Consider the following 21,137-nt stretch of genomic DNA (forward strand, 5'->3'; position numbering starts at 1 on the left):
AAGAAGGCTAGGGGGTTGGCTAGGGGATGGTAGGCAGGTGAGAGAAAGAGGCTGTTCCTAGCAGAACAGTTAACATACCCCTTTATTTTGAAGATGTTTACAATCTAGTGAGTATTTAAAAGTATTTTATAAAGAACTTTCTTAATTTTTAAAAGCCATTAAAAATTTGAAACCACAGAATAGTACAGAGGAGAAAAGGTATCAACAGCTCAGCAACTCAAGAAACTACATTTAATATTTTGGTATCTCTCTCTCTCTATATATGTATATATAAGCATGTTATGTATATGTATCTCCTACATACAAATCCTACAAAGCACATATATATATCTCTCATGCATATCCTTCAAAATTAGAGCATACTATATTGCAATTTTGTAATTCTTTTACCTTTAATAATCTATTGTGAACATTTCTTTTTTTTTTTTGAAGGTAAGAACAACAAGCATTTCATGTGGTCAAAAAGAACCAAAAACCCCCAGTTCACTCTAGTGCTAATATTCATGACTCTCTCCAATTTAATACAGGCACCTGGGTGGCTCAGTCGGTTGAGTGTTTGCCTTCAGCTCAGGTCGTGATCTCAGGGTCCTGGGATCGAGCCCCACATGGGGCTCCCTGCTCAGTGGAGAGCCTGCTTCTCCTTCTCCCTCTGCCTCCCGTTCTGCCTACTTGTGCTCTCTCTCTCTGTCAAATAAATAAATAAAATCTTAAAAAAAAAAAAAAAGAGCCTAAAACTAGTTCCATCACTTTTATAGGACCCTCTGGAATGGGTAACCACATATGTCCCGGTTCACCCTGGATGGGTCTGGTTTATGCCTACTGTCCTGGACAGTCCCAGTTTGGACAATAAATTGGATGGTTACCCCACCTCTGGGGCCCTGCCTTGGAGATGAGACCCAATAGAACAATATTTATCCTGCATAGATAGGGTTTCTTTCTGCCTCATGTACAAATTATTGGAATTATTGTCTTATGTTCCGTCCTGAGCTGTGTTTGTTGAGGGCAGAATTTGGGTCCTACCTACCTGTACCCCCTTTCCCCCCAGCCCATGGCACAGAGTCTGCGAAGGTAGACTCCCCTTACCTCCCACTGGATAAAGGGTATAATTTAGTCAAGAGGTAACCTTGACTAGGTAGTTAAAAGTACCATACTATTTCTTTCTTTCTTTTTTTTAAGATTTTATTTATTCATTTGACAGAGAGAGAGAGAGCACAAGCAGGGGGAGAGGCAGAGGGAGAGGGAGAAGCAGGCTCCCTGCTAAGCAGGGAGTCTGATGCGGGGCTCCATCCCAGGACCCTGGGATCATGACCCCAGCCTAAGGCAGACACTTAACCGACTGAGCCACCCAGGCACCCCACACTATACCAGTTCTAAATCATTCTTTTCCAAGTGGTCATGGAATGGAGTCTATGCATTTCCCCTCCTGAGAAACTGAACCTCCTATTTAAAAGTTCCCCAAACCAGAAGACTGTCACGTCTCTTCCTAATACTAGCTGATGTCACCTACTGACCTTCTACTCTATGCCTGGCATGGTCACTCCACACAATCTATTTAATTCTTCCAACCACCTTATATAGTGTATTATAATTCCCATTGTACAGATGAGGAACAGAGGTCACATAGTGAGTGAGTAGTTGAGTGATGATAAGAACCCAGATCTAATCTGAGTGCTCTTTCTTTACATCATACCATGTTGTCACTCTAATTTTGCAAACGAGGGAATCAGAACCCAGAGCCCAGATATTCTGGTCTCAGCCTTGGTTCCTACTCCCTTTTCTTTCTCTGCTCAAATGAAGGTACAACACACTCTTGGTGGAACTTTTTTTTTTTTACAGATTTTATTTATTTATTTGAGAGAGAGAATGAGAGATAGAAAGCACGAGAAGGAAGAGGGTCAGAGGGAGAAGCAGACTCCCTGCTGAGCAGGGAGCCCGATGCGGGACTCGATCCCGGGACTCCAGGATCATGACCTGAGCCGAAGGCAGTCGCTTAACCAACTGAGCCACCCAGGCGCCCTCTTGGTGGAACTTGCCTTAATAGAGATTGGCCTGAGGTTTGTAGCTAGCCTCTGGATAAGTTAGCTTAGGTGGAAGCGTTTCAAGTGTCTGGCCAGAATGAAGTTGGTAGAGTTTGTAGCTGAAGAACAGACTTTCCTGTAGTTTAGTCAAACAAAGGTAGATCAGCTCTTCTGCACCACAAAGAGGCTCTCCAGACTGACCACCTCCCCCAACCCCTGAGTGTTATCTGACCTTTCCCGGAGCAGGGAGAACAGGAAGAAGGCCTCTGAGTAGCTAACATACGAGTCCCATGTGCATTTGCATTTTTCCCATACGAGGGCTCTTTAGGACCTAACTCAGAGATTACTAACTCTTAGTCACAAACAGTCTTATCAAATCATGGTAAGTGATCTTCTTTCCAGCCCACTGCAGATCAGGAGAAACAAACAAGAAGGCTGGGAAGGAGGCTTCAGGATCCAGCAAATTGATTACAATCAAGTGCTAGCTAGGCAGGAAGGGAAAAGAAGAGCACAATCAAAAGCTGAAAGAGGAAGTCACAGAATACAGCACCTCAAAAGCCCCTAAGGGCACCACTGAACTGCCACACAGGACATTAAGTGCTGGATATAATGATGAACCTGAGGAAAAGTGATAGCTGACTCAAGAAAGCAGGAAGGATATAATCCATTTTATAAAGAAAACACATCATTCATTCAACAAACAACATCTACTGAGCATCACTGCATAGTGATAGCTTCTGGAGACATACATAATGAAAAAGACAGGGTTCCTGACTTTAAGAAGTTAACAGTCTAATGCAAGAATCCAGAACAGACAAATTATAACACTGTTTCGTAAACACAATGACAGAGCTATACGCTGGGTGCTTACCATAAAAAGCAGATGAATTTAAGGAACATGGCTGGGGTTATTTGGTTCAGGGACAAGTGTCAGCAGAGTGCCAGCATCACAGCCCAGCTAATAAGGAATGTCTATGAGGAGGGTTCCTGCTCACCTCTGAGGTCTCATCTCTCAACTATCCCCTTCCTAATGTGCTTTCTTGCCTCTGAGGTTTTGCAAGTACTATTCCACTGCCTGAAACGTTTTCCCCTCTCCCATGCCTTCGGTTGACTAACTCCAATTCATTTTAGGCCTTCTGATTAGAAGTCACTTCCTGCAGTGATTCTTCCTAAGTCTGAGGCAGTTATTGCTCCCAAGGGCTCCCCTAGCACCTTAGGTATCTCCCAATTACAGTATTTACTCTATTCTGTTGCAATCATCTGTTTACTTGACTATGTTCCCTACCAGACCAAATGCTCACTGAGGACAGGAAGTGTGACTGCCTTTACAATTGTATCCTCAGTGTCCAGTATGGTGTCTGGACATAAATATGGGCTTCACAAATACTTGTTGAATTAGCTAATGGATACATAATACATAAATAAAGTCCTAGTATTACCTTGTTTTAGAGTGTGGCTGTTAAATAAGTGAGCTCAGGAGCCAGACCCTGGTGTTTGGATCCCAGTTCTGAATTTACTGACTGTGTAATCTTGGGTAAATTACCTAACCTCTCTGTGCCAAGTTTCTTTATCGGTAAATGGAGATAACAGTAGCCTCTCATGGGGGTGTTGTAAGGATTAAACAAGACACTCTGCGTAAAGGGGCTTGGAACAGTGCCTGGCGTACAGTACTCTCAGTAAATGTCAGCTATTATCCTTTCCATTTTGTCTCATGCTTCCAAAAGTGCATTCTCTCTGTGAAAAGTGGTTCCATTTGGGGAATCCTGCATACACTTTTCCCTTCTGAAAGGCACCGTGCTGAGTAAGAACCAGCTGTTTAATTTGGTATTAGTCAGCAGTTTCCTGTTTGACAGCCTCTTTCTACCTTGTCCTTGTTAAAATCCTGCAGTACTAGTGTTCCCCAGAACACTCTTTGGGACTGAGTAGTGCATTACAATCACCTGCGAAAGAGCATTTTCCTTTCCTTATTTTAGAATAACCCTGTGATGTAGAAGTTGTTGTCATGTTACAGATGAGAAAACTGAAGTTGAGAAGGGTGGTGTAATCAGTTAGTGTGGGAGCTAGGACCTAGTCCAGGTCAGCTAGGCCCATTCTGTGCTCTTAGCAGTAACTCCTTTTCTTCACATCACCCAGTTTGAGAAGCCTGTCCCAGAAGATCTTGCTGTAGCCCCCAGATCATTCGAGGTCATACTATTCTCTATCCAAAAAAAGTAGCTAAAGGCGGAAAGGAGGTGTGGGTAGAGGTGCAGCACGCGCCGTCACGTATTTACCCACTCTCACCGAGGAAAAGTCAGTCAGTCAACGGACGCCAAAGCGACTCATCCAAGACCGGCTCACTAGCTGCCCACCAAGGTGGTCTTTTGAGGCCCCGTGTTTACAGCCGATCCTTAGCCAGTGAACTGACCCTTTCCCAATGAAGCCATTTACTAGGCTGTCTCCAGCACAGGGTGAGACGAGCTCAGGCTCCTGCTTCTCCTCTAAGGCCAGCCATTCATGTCTCTTCGCCCCTCTGACCACAGGGAGAATGACACCGCATCACACTGTCATCCTGCTCCCACCGCTGCCTTTTGATGGTGCAAAGTCTATGCCTGGGTGCTGACGCAAGCATGTGCCTGATGTGCTCTCTGCAGGATTCCCTTAAGTCAGCAGTGCCAAGAGTCCGCAGAGGTGAAAGCAGTCCCCAAAGCCCGTCATGCGGCCCTGGCCACTTGCCAGCCCTGCTGAAACTACAAAAAAAAGTGACTGCCTCCCACAATGACAAACAGTGATTTAAGGTAAAGGGGTCTTACAGTCCTGAATCTAAGCTCTGCCACTTACTAAGTTCTTCTAGCTGTAAAATGGGTATGATAAGAAATAATTTGAGAAATACTAAATATTTAAATACTATGAGAATCAAATCTGATAATAGGTTTATTTTTTTTTTTTGACAATAGGTTTTTTTAAACATCACCACAAACATTTACTGATGCCACTCTCTCTCTTGGGTTAAGCACTGGGGACACAGACATGAATCAGACATGGCACTTGTCCTCATTTGCAAAGTCTACTGGGGGAGACTTCGGAAAAAAGGTGTATGAGGCAAGATGGGTGGTCGCTGGGTAACAAAAGCTTGATTACTGCTGCCTTGTGCAGAGGAAAGACAACCCTAGTTACGAGTGCCACTCCCAGGAACTAGTGCCATCTAATGTCCTGGAGGGTCTAGCAGTGCCTTTACCTTTAAAGATGTGAGTGTGTCTCCATGAGAGAGAACCTGTCCGACTACTCTAACAGGTGCAAGAATAACCCCTTCCATTTGTGCTGCATTTTATGGTTTAGAGAGCACTTCAATGCAGTTGTTTCCTCACCCTAGGACATCTTAGGACAGATACCGTTTTCTCTGTTCAACAGATTAGAAGACAGAGGTAAAGATGCTGGGTGGCCTGCCCAACCTGCACTGCTAACTGGTGGTGGGCAGCACCAGATCCAGAGCCTGCCTGGCTCTCCCCTCTGTACTTCTCCATGTCCACCTTCTGTTAGCACCCGCAGGCTCAAGCCTCACATAAATTAGGGTGGGCTGACCTAGCTTGAAGCTCAGGATCTGGGTTGAATTTTTATCAAGAGTCTTGGGGAAGAAGCCTCGGGGCTCTTTTCTTCCTTTCCCTCAAGATCTTCTGTATCTACTACCTCTTTAAATCCTCACTACAACCTGAGACAGCCACCCTCCTGCCAGCATGCACGGGCCACCTCGTCAGCTTCTGCGGGCACTGTCAGCTCTGCCTCTTGTGTTTCTCTTTGGGCCGGGGACGGGGCAAGAGGGAGACTCCCTGTGAGCGGTCACCATGAGACCATCCCCGGGGAGGGCAAGGCCCTTCATTTCCTTCCACAGCCTGGAAACCCCTCTTTCCTCTCCAAATCCTCCCTGTTCTTTCAAGTCCTGTCCAAGCCTCCTCTTCCAGGAAGTCTTTTCCCCCCAGCTCTGCCCTGGATGCCTGTTGCGTTGATTATGTGTACCCATTTACCAGTTAATTCTTTACTGTCCAACAACACCTCTTGCAATACTTTCTTGCATTAAAATTTCCCTCTGACTCCCCAATTAGATCCTAGGCTCCTCATGGATGACAGTAACTAGTTCATAACATTTTCTGTATGTATTTCATACAGCATCACGTCAGTATTTTATGCAGCTTCGGCGATGAACACACGAGAACCTTTATCCACCTGCCTGCCCGTGAACATACTACCACTGAGCAGCTTGGAACAGTAGGTGCTATGAGAGTCACACACGCACACAGTCTGATGGCAGCAAAACGGGGCACACATCATGTGGCTTTGAGAGGAATCACCCAGGAGAACTGTCTTGAGGATGAGGGATATCTTGCTAGGTGGAGAGGGGAAGATGGGCATTCTAGGAAAGAAAGTGGTGTTTGCAAAGGCCAGGGGGTGAAAACTGCACTACCCTTCCCTTCAAGAAACTGAGTCTCTCAGTGAGCCTAGGATGCCATAGGCAGAGAGGAGGTCACCCAGGGAGGCAGAGGCCTGACTCTTAGAGGGGTTTGGATTCTATCCTGAAAGCTATGGGCACAAAATGGTTTTTTGTTAAGGAATTAAGCAACATGGTGAACAGCAAAAACAGGAGATCAGGAGATGAGAGAACAGGATTCAAAAATGACTCACTCACTAACTTGGAATGCATTTCAATCCCTCTGTGCCCCAGACTCACTATTTTTCAAGTTGAAGAGTTTTTTTCTACAGCAATGGTTCTTAAACTTTAGTGGGAACAAAATCACCCAGGTAACTTGTAAAAATTGTTGATTCTTGGGCCCCCATCTCAGCAATGTTCAGTAGGCAGGGCCTGGGAATGTACCAAAGCAGCACCAAGCTAGATGGTCTCTGTGTGTCCTTCCCACTCTAATGTTCTTGTGATGAACACGAAAAAGATGCCAGGCTAGTCACACCCATCCCACCTCCACCTGCCTCGTCCTGCTCCCAGGAAGCTAAGGATGTCTGGGCATCAGAACACTCTTCCTAGGACACTAAGTCTTGGGATGAGACCTCCAATTCTCACTTATACATCCTTCTGCCCCCCAGAATCTCAGTTGGAATTAGGTCCTTCTACACCATACACTCCTATCTCCTCATTCACCCACCAACTATTAATTAAGTACTTTCCACGTGCTGGGCCATGACCTCAAGGGCTTGTAAATGCTGACATAACACTGAAAAAAAAGTCTTTTATAAAATGTCTCTGGCAGGAAAGAGTTCAGAATTTTGAGTTGGAGAGAACCACATTTTAATCCTGATGACTCTGGGAAGTTACTTCATCCCTCTGGGCCTCAAATTCATCATTGGTAAAATGGAAACATTAATATCTATGAACTGGGTTACTGTGAAAATCAAAGATGATGCGGTATAGTCAGGGGCACAGGAAACGGCCAGCCCCTAGGAAACGGCCACCCCCTAGGAAACGGCCACTTTTCCAGTCCTGGAGCTGTAATATATCCATATTCCTCTGTTTGACCTTCAGAGGCTTTTCCTACTTAGTCCTAGTTAATGTCTCCAAATAGACTTTCAACTACTCCCTTCCTGCTGTCAAAACCCTCATAAGAGGACCCTGGTGATCCTACCATGAATCCTCAGGAGGCAGCAGTGTGCATTAGAAAGAACAGAGGTCGGAGTGAGTGAGACTGAGGAGCAAAAGTCACTGTGCAATTTTGATCAAAATACTTAACGTCTCTGAGAATTTGTTTCCTCATCTGCAAAATAGATATCATCACCTACCTTGCAAGACTCAATGGCAAACCCAGTTAAAAAATAGACCAGGGAATCTGAGTAGATGTACAAATGGCCAAAAGGCACATGAAAAGACGGTCAACATCATTAGCCATCAGGGAAACGCAAATCTGAACCACAACAAGAAACAACTTCACATCCACCAGATGGCCAAAGTAAAAAAGATAGGCAGTAACAAGAGCTGGGGAGGATGCAGAAAAGCTGGACCCCTCCTACATGGCTGGTGGGAATGTAAAATGGTACAGCCTCTTTGGAAAACAGTCTAGCAGTTCCTCAAAAGGTTAACAGAGTTATCCTATGACCAAGCAATTCTACTGCTAGGTATAAAGTCAAGAAAACTGGGGTGCCTGGGTGTCTCAGTCGTTAAGCATCTGCCTTCGGCTCAGGTCATGATCCCAGGGTCCCGGGATCGAGCCCCACATCGGGCTCCCTGCTCAGCAGGAAGCCTGCTTCTCCCTCTCCCACTCCCCCTGCTTGTGTTCCTGCTCTCGCTCTCTCTCTGTCAAATAAATAAATAAAATCTTAAATAAAAAAAATAAAGTCAAAACTGAAATCACTATATTCACACAAAAACTTGTACACAAATATTCACAGCAGTATTATTCATAATAGCCAAATGTAGAAACAACCCAAATATCCCTCAACTGATGAATGGAGAAATTAAATTTGGTACATCCATTAACGAACTATTACTCAGCTATGAAAAAGGAATGAAGTACTAATACATGTTACAGCATGAATGAACCTTGAAAACATGCTAAGTGAAAGCAGTCAGTCCAAAGATCATGCATTGTATGACTCCATTTATATGAAATGCCCAGAATATGCAAATCTTAGAAACTAAGTAGAGTAGATCAGTGACTGTCTAAAGTTAGGAGATGGGAGGAAACGGGGAATGGAGTTTCTTTATGGAGTGATAAAAATGTTCTAAAACTGGCTTTCTGCCTGTGGACGCCGCCGAGTAAACATCATTAAAGTCTCCCCTCCCACCACCGTCGTGTCTAAGTCAGAGTTTCCCAAAGAGCCTGAGCAGCTGCGGAAGCTCTTCATTGGAGGTTTGAGCTTTGAAACAACTGATGAGAGTCTGAGGAGCCATTCTGAGCAATGGGGAATGCTTACGGACTGTGCGGTAATGAGAGATCCAAACACCAAGTGGTTCCAGAGGCTTTGGGTTTGTCACATATGCCACTGTGGAGGAGGTGGATGCAGCCATGAATGAAGGCCACACAAGGTGGATGGAAGAGTTGTAGAACCAAAGAGGGCTGTCTCAAGAGAAGATTCTTGAAGACCTGGAGCCCACTTAACTGTGAAAAAGATTTTTGTTGGTGGCATTAAAGAAGACACTCAAGAACATCATCTAAGAGATTATTTTGAACAGTTTGGGAAAACTGAAGTGATTGAGATCATGACTGACCAAGGCAGTGGCAAAAAGAGAGGTTTTGCTTTTGTAACATTTGATGAACATGACTCTGTGGATAAGACTGGTCATTCAAAAATACCATACTGTGAATGGCCACAACTGTGAAGTAAGGAAAGCCCTATCTAAGCAAGAGATGGCTAGTGCTTCATCCAGCCAAAGAGGTCGAAGTGGTTCTGGAAACTTTGCTGGTTGTTGTGGAGGTGGTTTTGGTGGGAATGACAACTTTGGTCATGGAGGGAACTTCAGTGGTTGAGGTGGCTTTGGTGGCAGTCAAGGTGGTGGTGGATATGGTGGCAGTGGGGATGGCTATAACGGATTTGGTAATGATGGAAGCAACTTTGGAGGTGGCAGAAGCTATAATGATTTTGGCAATTACAACAATCAATCCTCAAATTTTGGACCCATGAAAGGGGGAAATTTTGGAGGCAGAAGCTCTGGCCCCTATGGTGGTGGAGGCCAATACTTTGCCAAACCACGAAACCAAGGTGGCTATGGTGGTTCCAGCAGCAGCAGTAGCTACGGCAGTGGCAGATGGTTTTAATTACTGCCAGGAAACAAAGCTTAGCAGGAGAGGAGAGCCAGAGAAGTGACAGGGAAGCTACAGGTTACAACAGATTTGTGAACTCGGCCAAGCACAGTGGTGGCAGGGCCTAGCTGCTACAAAGAAGACATGTTTTAGACAATACTCATGTGCATGGGCGAAAAACTTGAGGACTGTATTTGTGACTAATTGTATAACGGGTTATTTTAGTTTCTGTTCTGTGGAAAGTGTAAAGCATTCCAACAAAGGGTTTTAATGTAGATATTTTTTTTTTGCACCCATGCTGTTGATCGCTAAATGTAATAATCTGATCATGACGCTGAATAAATGTGTCTTTAAAAAAAAAAAGGTTCTAAAACTGACTGTGGTGATGGATGCACAACCCTTGTGAATATACCATAAACCACTGACTTATACACTTTTTTAAAAAGATTTATTTGAGAGAGAGAGAGAGAGAGCGCACGCATGCATGCACCCATGAGTATGAGCAGGGGGGACAGGGGCGGGGCAGAGGGAGAGAGAGAATCTCAAGCAAACTCCTGGCTGAGCATGGAGCCCGATGTAGGGCTTGATCCCAGGATCCTGAGATCACAACCTGAGCCAAAGTCATGAGTCAGACATTCAACCAACTGAGCCAGGCCCAACTTATACACTTTATACTTATACACTTTAAATGACTGAACTACACAGTATGTGAATTAAATCTCAACAAAGCTATTATATTAAAAAAAAATGTATGTAAGGAAGGTGAGCACACTGCTTGGCATGCAGTAGGTACTCAGTAATGGTAATACATTTATTATTGCCCTTTCCTCTTCCTGATGCGACACTCTCACTCTGGCCAGAACTGCCTCTCACACTAGCACTGCAGAATATGTCAGGCTCATTGCAGGGAGCCCATTTCATACTCAGCAGAGAGTCACAGGTAAGTCCTGATGCCTAATATCCCAGACTAAGAGTCTTTCTCCAATACTCAGATTAATAAAGATAGAACTCTTGGAGAAGTAAGAAAATAACAGCCTCCATTTATTGAGCACTTACTATGTGCCAGGTTCTGCGCTAGGACCTTTACAACTGTTTTCCTCCCAAGAACCATACTAGGCTCTTATTATTATTATTATTCCTATTTAATTAATGAAGAAACCATCACTTACAGAGTTATGTAGCTTGTTTCAGGTCACTGATATTCAGTGACCAAGCTGCTCTGTTTAACTCCAAGGCTTGTACTCTTTTCTCTATGTGATTACATGACTTCATTATTCCTTTTCTTTATCTACATGTTACCCATCCTTTATAACTCAAGCAGTCTGATTTTCACTGATCTCCCTTTCCTCTATGTATTCAAGTAATATCTAGTTCACATCAAATTAGTTAACATTCTCTTTTACATAGCCTTATGTGTTCACAGAGTGCCTCATGTGTATATTCTTGAACATGGCAGGTGCTTGATAAATACTTCCTTAGTGAGTGGATGGTAAGCTTGTCTCCCCCAAGAAAGTAATGGGTTTTTGAAGGATAGATGCTGTGTCTTACAGATCTTTTTATCCTTCCTACAGAGATGGCACTCATGGCCATCTAGGCTGGCCTATGGATGGAAGACGAGATCCTACTTGAAAATGGTTCTCACAGACACCACGTTTTCTGCCCATGGACTGGAAAATTTCTCAAGAACAGGACTCTGTTTATCTCTTTATTACCTTCTAGTAGGAGCTCAGAAAAGGTTTGAAGAATTAAAGGGAAGACTAGTCAGCACTTACTCTACTGAAGGCGCATTAAGGGCAGCCTTCCCCTAAGGACTCCAAATTCATCTTCTCTCATCCCCATGAAAGGGAAGGGGGAGAGCAGAAAGGTTGGAGCTTTAAGATGATAGGTTGTTGATCCTGCCTGTGATGCTAGACAGTGTGGCATCCTCTCTGGCCCAGGACCGCCCCCCCGACCCCCGCCTTTTAAAAAAATATTTTATCTTAGGTACTCTCTACACCCCAAGTGGGGCTTGAACTTACAACCCTGAGATCAAGAGTTGCACACTCCACCGACTGAGCCAGCCAGGTGCCCCCAGGACACCTTCATTGACCACAGACCCAGGTGGAGCTTTCCCACAGCCCACGTGTCACCTTTACACTATCAAATTCAAAGAGTGGGACAAACTCTTAAGAATGCATTACTCTGTTGTCTGTAGGCCCATCAACACGCTGTTTGACCCTCCCCTTCTTCCCATCTCTTCGAAGTCTCACAGCAGTAACATGTCACAGCTATTTAGAGTCCTTCTGAGGTGGCCTGTCATTACTCTGAGCTTAACTTCTCCCCACTGCCCCTGCTTTGCCCCCATCCCAACCAAAGCATCCCATCTTTCAGCTCCAGGGATCCTCCAGGTAGGCCTGGCAACAAGAGGAGGAGCCTGCCCTCTCTGCCTTTCAGTCAGTTATGCTACTTGGTTGGCCAAACTCAGTCCCTCTGTGCTCCCCATCTTTATACCTGCTTGCCTCTCCTCTGCCTTTTCTTCAAAATGTTAAAAACTCACAATAAAAAACAAATACAAAATGCTGTAATTAATAGCCAATTCCAAGCCAACCCAGCATCTCTACTAATAAACCTCAACACTTGCAAAAAGAACAATAAATTCTGCCTCTCTCTGGTTTTGAGGTGGTCTCTTTTATATCCAGTCCGTGTGTGTATGTATGTGGGTAAGTGTGTCTACATATATATTTATTTTCCTTTATTTCCCATCCAGGGAGGGGCAGAATAATGAACTGCGTGCGTCAGGGAAGATGAATCTGAGATACTAGGGAGCAGTGCAGTAAAAAGATTAAAGTGTTATTATTGTTGTTTTTTTTTCCCCCATGGTCCATTGTGACAGCTCGACCGTCATCTGTAAAAAATGTCTCAGCGAGAGATAATCATCGGAAACTCAATAAAGCGTCAGGGGGAGCCTCAGCCCCCATCAATCACTGGGTGCCTGGAAAATTTCAGCCCTCTGTCTCCCTTCCTGCTATCCATATAAATGTCTCTAATATATTTTGTGTGGTGTGTGGGACCCATCCCTGATTTGGAACTTTTGATGAAAAAATATTTATACACAAAATATGTAAATCAGTTAAAAATCACAGGACTAGTTCTTTGCCACCCCATCCCACTTTTCCTTATTTTTATAAATGTATCAAATTTATTCTTTTTAATAAAACATGTCAACTAGTCTATCTCCCTCTCCTAGCCAAACATATATATATATACATATATATGTGTGTGTGTGTATAAATATATATATATACGTTTTAGAGGGCTAAAAGGAGGGAAACAATTAGCCTAACTGGCTGATACACTTCACCTTGAAGCTGGCTAACACAAGCGTGATGGATTGACAGTGCACTGTCCATCCTGGGGACTCTAGCAGCTGGCACTGCTGAGAAATGAGATGTAGAACCACTGGCCCTGGAGGTGCGACAAGGCTGTGACAATGACGAGAAAGAGGCAGGGACATTATTAAAAATAATAACTTGCCCCAACAGCTTTTGGCCCGGCAGATTCCCAAGCCTTCCAAGACTCTGGACAAGCAGAGGTTCTGGGCTAAGTGTGAGGCACATACAGGCTGCTATGGTTGTTGGGTTCTGTGTCTGAGCAGGAGACAGTTCTGCTGGCATTTGGCTGCATCTCCCTGCCTCAGTTTCCTTTAGTGCCTATATCACAGGGTTCCTGTGGCACACCATATCAGTCCATGTTACCTGCTGCTACAGTGGTCTTAGCATCGCCATCCTATTACCACCTCCCCTACTTCTCCACCCTGGAAGGGATCTGTTCCTGTGGCGCCCTCTCCTCTAGAACCTTCAGAGCCCCTCTCTGTCTAAAGGACAAAGTCCAAGCATCTTGATCTGGCCCCAGTGCACGAATGCTGAATCTTTTGTTCATTACTCTTCAAGATAAATCTGCTGTGTAGATGCTTCACCTAAACAAGTTCACTTAACAGCCCGACACACATTTTTCTGTTTCCCGGTGTTTGGGATATAACACACCCCTTCACACCCAGCTGCACCCATCCACAGGCCCTCCATAAAATTTTCTTATACTTTGGGGCTCAGATACCATTTTATTTCCTTGACTGCTTCAACTAGAGATTCTCTTCTCTGAGCTCTGGTAGTCCTTGTTATCTGTACCTCTGACTGAACACTTGTCAAATACTGTCTTGGTCAAGTCTTCAATCTTTATTATTATTAATTACTTTTCTTGCTAGTACCTTACACATTTGCAATACACCTTGTATTTTCTCAAGTGCTTTCATAAGTACTTCAATTTGATCTTTATAATAAGCCAATAGTGTAGGAAATATTCTTCCCTACAGATGCAAAAATCAAGTCTCAGAGAAAGAGAGAGAAATGCCCAAAGTCACACAGTCTGGTGATGGCTAAGCCACTCCTCAGACTCTAAATAATGTTTGGCTGTCTACAGACAACAGTTTGCTACCACTGAAAAGCATTTGGAAGGCCATGTCAAAGAGTCTGAATAAAGTTCCACAAGAGTCTGCTGAGGATAATGATGATGATAGAAAGACAGAAATTTACATTAGTGGAATTCCTTCTATATTCTAGGTTTAGCTTAGGGACAAATATGCTATCTCTAACTCTTTTGATAACCTTTATTTTATTTATTTATTTTATTATTCTGTTTGGTTAGCTCCGGGAAACAAACTGATAACCTTTATAAGTATGGAGACAGAGCCTCTGAGAGGTGCAGAGAATTGCTGCAGGTACATAGCTATTATGTGTTCTGTACCACCTCTAATACCGTGGCCTAAGCACATGACCTCGCTAGGAGTGAAGCTTAAAGTGGCAAAATAAGGTCTCTTCCAGGGAGAAGGCCCAGATGAGTTTTTAAAAGCAGTTCAAGCCCATGGCCAGAACTAACATCTGTAGTCTAGATCATGCTACTCAAAGACTGGAGAGCTGTGAGAAATGCAAAATCTTAGTTCCCACTCCAGAGCCACTGAATCAGAATCTCTGGGGGTGGGGCCCAGGAATCCGTGTTTCAATAAGCTCTTTAGGTGATTCCTATGTCCTTGGGAGCATAATTATTTCCATCTAAATTTATGCTCTCCAAGGGCATACATTCTCTCTGCTGTCCCTAGGTAGGGCTGGACATACGGTGGGTGCTGAGCAGTTAACTTATACTGAATAGATGAACCAGGATGAGATGACTCCCTGGCATGTCCTGGGGAAGGGGAGAAGTATTGAGAGCCATTCCATTACCGCCAGTGGGAACTCCTAGCCATCTCCTGAACTCCAGGGCACTTGTCCACTGGTTTGTGATGCACCAGCTTGTACCGTCCTGTCCCCCATCTGAAGACACAGAGATGGGGAGGTCAGCTGGAGCAGGCCAGGACCCGCAGCCCCTGGAGCTGTGGGAAGGGGACTGCCCAGACTGTTGGGGTTGGCCTTGGGGGGTACAGCCTGGAAAGTCAGGCCCTCTAGCCCCAGAAGGGTCCTATGCCAACCCAGCTTCTACACGACTCATCTTTATTCAGCCACCACTTGGAGCTGAGAAGAGAAGCTGATTTATACCCTGTTTTCACCATGTTTCTGTCGTGTTTTATTGTTTTAATTGTACATATGAGAGGCACTCAGAGAGCTCGCTTGCGTTTCTGACAGCCCCAGACACCCAATGTTTATAACAGTTACTTACAAGCAGCCTGCAGCATCCCTGGCTGGGCAACTTGTTTACTGTTACCATTAATTTATTGTCTCCTCCACCTGAGGACTGGGACCCACCACCCATCCGCCAGCCACAAGTGGAACTCTCCTGGGGTGGGCATGGATGGGGATCCAGTCACTGAATGGAATGTGATCAAGATCAGGGAGTGACTTGGTAGAGAAGCAGCAGTGATCTCCACGTTCCCCTCTCCACATGTGTCCCTTCTATGTGCCTTTGCTCAAGCTTTGCCCCTGCTTAGAATAGCTTTTCTTTTCTCACTTTCTTTCTGCCCTCCAAAACTCAGCTCAAATCCCACTTATAAGTACATCACTTGCTCTGATGGTGAGCCTAGGGCTTCTAGACCTTAGAAATCACATGGCTGACAGGGGCCTTGGAAGTCATATTATCCAACGACCCAGGACAAGAATCCCCTGTAGAGAATCCCTGACAGGCAGACATCCAGCCTCTGTCAATGCTCCTTGAGTGAAGAGTTGCTCAGTACCTCCAAGGCAACTTTACACGGACTCAAAATCCACCTCAATAGAGATGTTCTTCCTCAAATATCATCCTTCACATGATGTTTTACTTATCTCTAGTCATCCTAACAACCCTGTATGATGGGTATTGTTATCCCTATGTTACAGAGGAGAAAACGGAAATTCTAGAACCTTAAATCACTTGCTCAAAATCACACAGCTAGTAAGTTACAAAACTTAGACAAACAGAGCTTAGATAACTGCTAGCACTGACATCTGACCTTTCTCCAGGACACCATTATACCTCTCAAGATGCCACTCTTGGGGGCTGAGAAGGATGGACAGAACAGTCAGGCCAACATAGTTTCTATGCCAGGCATTCCTGTGTCACTTGCCCTCTGCCCAGAAACACCAACCCTGACAAGGGTGGGGAATACTGTAATGTGCTCAGCTGAGCAGGCTTCTTGCTAAGGAGCAATGGCCATATGTAAATCAGAAGGGTTTTGCTAGGAATGGGGCAACCGATGATAAAGTATCAGAAAGGAGGTCACAGAAGTTTCTTTCCTTTCTAGACCATGCCTGTTCTGAGCAGGCAGAACAGATAGAGCCTCTTTGAGAGAAAACAAGGCAACTTCTCCGATACCTTTGGTACCTTTGTTTGGATCCTCTTTTTTTAACAGAGAGAGACACAGCGAGAGAGGGAACACAAGCAGGGGAAGTGGGAGAGGGAGAAGCAGGCTTCCCGCTGAGCAGGGAGCCCGATGTGGGGCTCGATCCCGGGACCCTGGGATCATGACCTGAGCCGAGGGCAGACGCTTAATGACTCAGCCACCCAGGCGCCCCTGGATCCTCTCTCTTCCTCACACCTTAGATGCTGTACCCTCCTGAGTGAGGAGCTTGTCCCCTCACCTCTTACCTTCACTCTTTTCCTTGGACAATTTTAGTCACATCCACTGTAGTCACTACCAAGCTAATGCTGGTGACTCCTTTTTTTTTTTTTTTTAAGATTTTATTTATGTATTTGACAGAGAGAGACACAGCGAGAGAGAGAACACAAGCAGGGCGAGTGGGAGAGGGAGAAGCAGGCTTCCCACTGAGCAGGGAGCCCGATGTGGGGCTCCATCCCAGGACCCTGGGATCATGACCTGAGCCGAAGGCAGACGCTTAACCAACTGAGCCACCCAGGTGCCCCAGCTGGTGACTCCTAAATCCCTATCTCCTGCCAGACTTCTCTTTTGAACTCCAGACCCACACATCCAACTGTTAAACCAAATCAGAAATCGGGGATGTCACCATGAAATGCCTCCTTTTCCATCAATTCCCACATTCTGCTAAGAACTCAACCTCTTAGTATTTTTAACATCTACTTTCTCCATTTCCAAAGATCACTTTTAGGAATCCCCAGAAATTATAAGTGCATTTTGGGGGAGAGGAGCATAGCTTCCCATTCAATTCTCAAAGGGGACCATCATCCCCTAAAGGTCAAGAGCCACTGCTAATCTCTCCCCTTCAATTTTATCCCTCACTCCATCTAAGATGCAAATGTAAACTGACACCCCTTGCTTAAAATCCTTCAATGACCTTCAAAAACAGTGTGAGCACCCAAAACTGTCCTACAATGTCCTTATCATGCGGAACCCTGCTTCCCTCTCTAGTCTCACTTCTTGTTATTCTCCTCAGCACTGTGGCAGATGAGTCCACTTGCTGTCACCCACCCACCCCATGTCTCTGCATGTGTTGTTCCTTCTACCCAGAAGATCCATCCCTCTTAGTCTGCCTGGCCATCTCCCACTCATCCTTAAGACCCAATTCAAAGTCACTTACACTATGACACTTCCCAGACAGCAGCCTGCCCTCAGGTAGAGCTTATCACTGCCTATGTCAGTGCTATCTCCATTCTTTGTACATATACCTTTGCATTATCACTCTGTACTGTGGTACCTTGTTCGTAGGTCTATCTTCTCACTTGACTGGGAACACTGTTGAGGGCCTATACCATGTATATTCATTTCTACATTCCCAGCATCTGGCAGAGTGCCTGACACTCAGTAAATGCATGTTGAATTATAAAAAAATAAAACTAATGAGCAATTACAACTGTAGAGCACTTTACAATTCACACATCATATACTTATCTCTTGATGTTCACAATACCGATAAGGTAGAAAAGGGATATATTACTGAGGTTTAGGGAGGTCCTGCCAAGGTCACAAACGACAACTCACCACCTCCTTTCAGTACTGAGCACAGTATAAGGCCCACAGAAATATCTATTAGAAATTCAGTAAATTTGATGGACCTGGCACGGACTCTGCTCCAATAGTGAAGGACCGTCCAATTAAGCCTGTGACTTTTCTTTGAATTTGCCTAGACATACTCTTGGCAAAGGGCTAGCACTCTTGTTCTTTTCCTGACTACTGATCTAGAATGTTGAATATGAGCATCAGTCTGGAGAGAACAAAGATATAAAACTTAAATGCAGAGGGAAGGGACTGGTGTGACAGCAAAGGTTGGCCTACACGGCTTCACAGCTCTGGGATTCTGTGAAATCAAAAATAATGACTGAGCCCTGCTGGGATCCTGAGGGCAGGCGATAAAGCACTCAAATAATCCCTTCCCTTCCACCTGGCTCTGCCCCCTCAGCAAACGCTCCTCTTTGCTTTTTGGTGAGAGGGCCTGGACAGAAGACTGAGCTGAGGACAGTAATGCTGTGTCTGAGTGAGAAGACAACCCACACGATGAGTCTCCACATAACAGGCTGCAAATATAGGGCAAGTTTGGTACTCATGAAATTCTCCTCTGAAACGTAAAGTGAACATAATTCCTCCAACTCAGTGGGGAATCCAAGGAGGCATAGGTCATGGCCTGCACACAGAACTGTCAGCTGAGCAGGAGAGGAAAGACATATGGGCAGATGAGAGTTCAAATAACCATATAAAAGGCCAAGATTTAGAGAATATTCAAAAGAGCAGCAGGGGCAGGTTGCAATTATTGCCAAGGACAGGGAAGGCTTCGTGGAGGATCCAGCCACAGAAGTGGAGTTTGACAGAAGGAGCAGGTTTAGAGAGGTAGACAGGCAGGGGGAAGGCAACTCCACACTTCCCCTGGGCAGCAATGCTCTGCTGCTCTTGACATTGCTCTTAGGCTGCTGACCTGAGAAACCTCGCCGGGGCAGCAAGCACACCTCTGCTGTGGGCTACCACAGCTATGTCGGTCCGGCAGCCTCCCTGACAGCTCTGAGGACCAAGTGCACTGCTCGCCTCACTGGACCTCCTTTCAGTCAATGTTCTGACCCTCAGGCAGTCGGCATGGCTGTCCGTCCTCCTGGCATCACTGCCAACCCAAGAGCAGTACTGCTCAGCTGCCCTATTGCCAGACACAGGGCTGGTTATCACAGCCTCTGGGAGACACAGGATAACGGACAGGCAGGGGGGCCAGTATGAACAAGCAAAAGCTCAAAAGTAAAAGAAATATTCATTGCTGCTTGTAGCCAAAGCAACCTATCCTCTTCTATACCTCAATTTGAAGAACCACTCACTAGAAGTAGCAAAGACTGACTTGCCTGAGTACCCTCTGACAGACATGTGACTGAACCTGGATACAGGTGCACACCACCTCTTTCTTCTGAAGTCCAAACAACCCACATTAACATCCTCAGGAGGCACGGATGACCACCCCATTTTATCAAGGCACTATTTGTCCTGGGGCATAATGGTAAATTGAGGGCCAGTCCCAGAGATAGGATTGCATTTTGCATATAGAAGGGGAAAAAAAGCAGTATTCAGAGTAGTACTGAGGGACTTCTGAGGCAGAGGAACCCAGTGAGGCTGCTTTCTAGTTCTGGGACAGGGATGGGATAGGTTAAGTCTGCAGGAAGTAGAAGAGGAACAAAGCCACATTCCATGCAGTTGCCTTAATTATTTTATGAAACCTGCTCCATTATTCACTCACCTGAGGCTCTGTGGGCTGAGGTGCTGTCAGGAGAACACCAGGTGAAAGGTATCCCCCACTCCCTGCTCTGGTCATGAAGTCAGGCCTCTATCTTATTCCCAAAGACTTCTGAAGGGACATAAATGATAGAGCCAGAAGGGACTGTGAAGGGTGTCTGTTCCAAGCCTTCTGGGTTATCCATGCATTCCCAGAGGATGAGGGACTTGCAGGCTCTCACTCTGAGTTGCTGGTAGAGCTGACACAGAGCAAGGCTGTCTAGAAGCCAAAGGTAGGAGAGCGCTCACAACAACAGGGTGGTCTGTGCTTACCTTCCAAAGAATGGATTCCCTGCTCCTTGGCAGTCTTATAAACACTGCTGAAATCATCCCCAAGGTTTGGGTCAGCACCAGCAGCAAGCAGGATCTGCACCACACTGGAAGAAATCAGAAAGACAGAAGTGTCAAAAGCTGGAAAGGCCTAGGAAGTAGAGACTCAGATTCTGAAGCATGCTTGGGGATTGGAGCTGCTTCTGCTCATGTGAGTGGTACAGGGGAAAGAACGGAAACTCCGCCAGTATAAAAGACAAGGAAAGCTCTGAAACTGACTAGCCGAGTGGCTCTGGTCAAGTTATTTAATACCCTTCTATCTAAGGCTAGGTTTCCACAACTACAAAATACAAAGTATTTATTCAACAATCACTTATCAAATGCTTACTGTGTTGTAGTCACTGGTGTAGGTGCTAGGGTCTGTACCCTCATGGAGTTTATGATCTTCTGGGAATATCAAGAATTCAGCATGAAATTATAGCAATGTGTGGTAAAGGCTATGATGGAGGAAGTACCAGGGCGCCTCGGTGGCTCAGTTGGTTAAGCATCTGCCTTCAGCTCAGGTCATGATCCCAGGGCCCTGGGATCGAGCCCCGCGAGCCCTGCATCGGGCTCTCTGCTCAGCGGAGAGCCTGCTTCTCCCTTTCCTTCTGCCTGACGCTCCCCCTGCTTATGTGCACACGCTCTGTCAAGTAAGTAAATAAATCTTAAAAAAAAAAAAAGAATAGTAGTACCATGTACAGTGGAAAACCAAGGGGATCAGGAAAGTCCTCCCAGGAAAACAGTATGGAGATTCTTCAAAAAGTTGAAAATAGAGCTACCATATGATCCAGCAATTGCACTACTGGGTATTTACCCCAAAGATACAAATGTAGGGATCCGAAAGAGTACGTGCACCCCAATGTTTATAGCAGCAATGTCCACAATAGCGAAACTGTGAAAAGAGCCAAGATGTCCATCGACAGATGAATGGATAAA

General features: G+C 45.2%; 1 protein-coding gene across 4 annotated transcripts in view; it reads right to left on the reverse strand.

Annotated features, from left to right (window-relative positions):
* Positions 1-21,137, reverse strand: part of CLPB (ClpB family mitochondrial disaggregase) — a 173,870-nt gene that overhangs the window by 102,747 nt on the left and 49,986 nt on the right. For all 4 annotated transcript variants that reach the window (XM_073879641.1, XM_025894277.2, XM_025894279.2 and 1 more), the window contains exon 4: positions 20,163-20,266. In XM_073879641.1, the coding sequence (XP_073735742.1) occupies positions 20,163-20,266 (104 nt within the window). The remainder of the gene's footprint in view (positions 1-20,162; positions 20,267-21,137) is intronic.

This window comes from Callorhinus ursinus, unplaced genomic scaffold (genome assembly GCF_003265705.2).
Source record: "Callorhinus ursinus isolate GAN/ISIS: 27379988/994484 unplaced genomic scaffold, GSC_fseal_2.0 scaffold35, whole genome shotgun sequence".
In the NCBI taxonomy this organism is placed as follows: domain Eukaryota; kingdom Metazoa; phylum Chordata; class Mammalia; order Carnivora; family Otariidae; genus Callorhinus; species Callorhinus ursinus.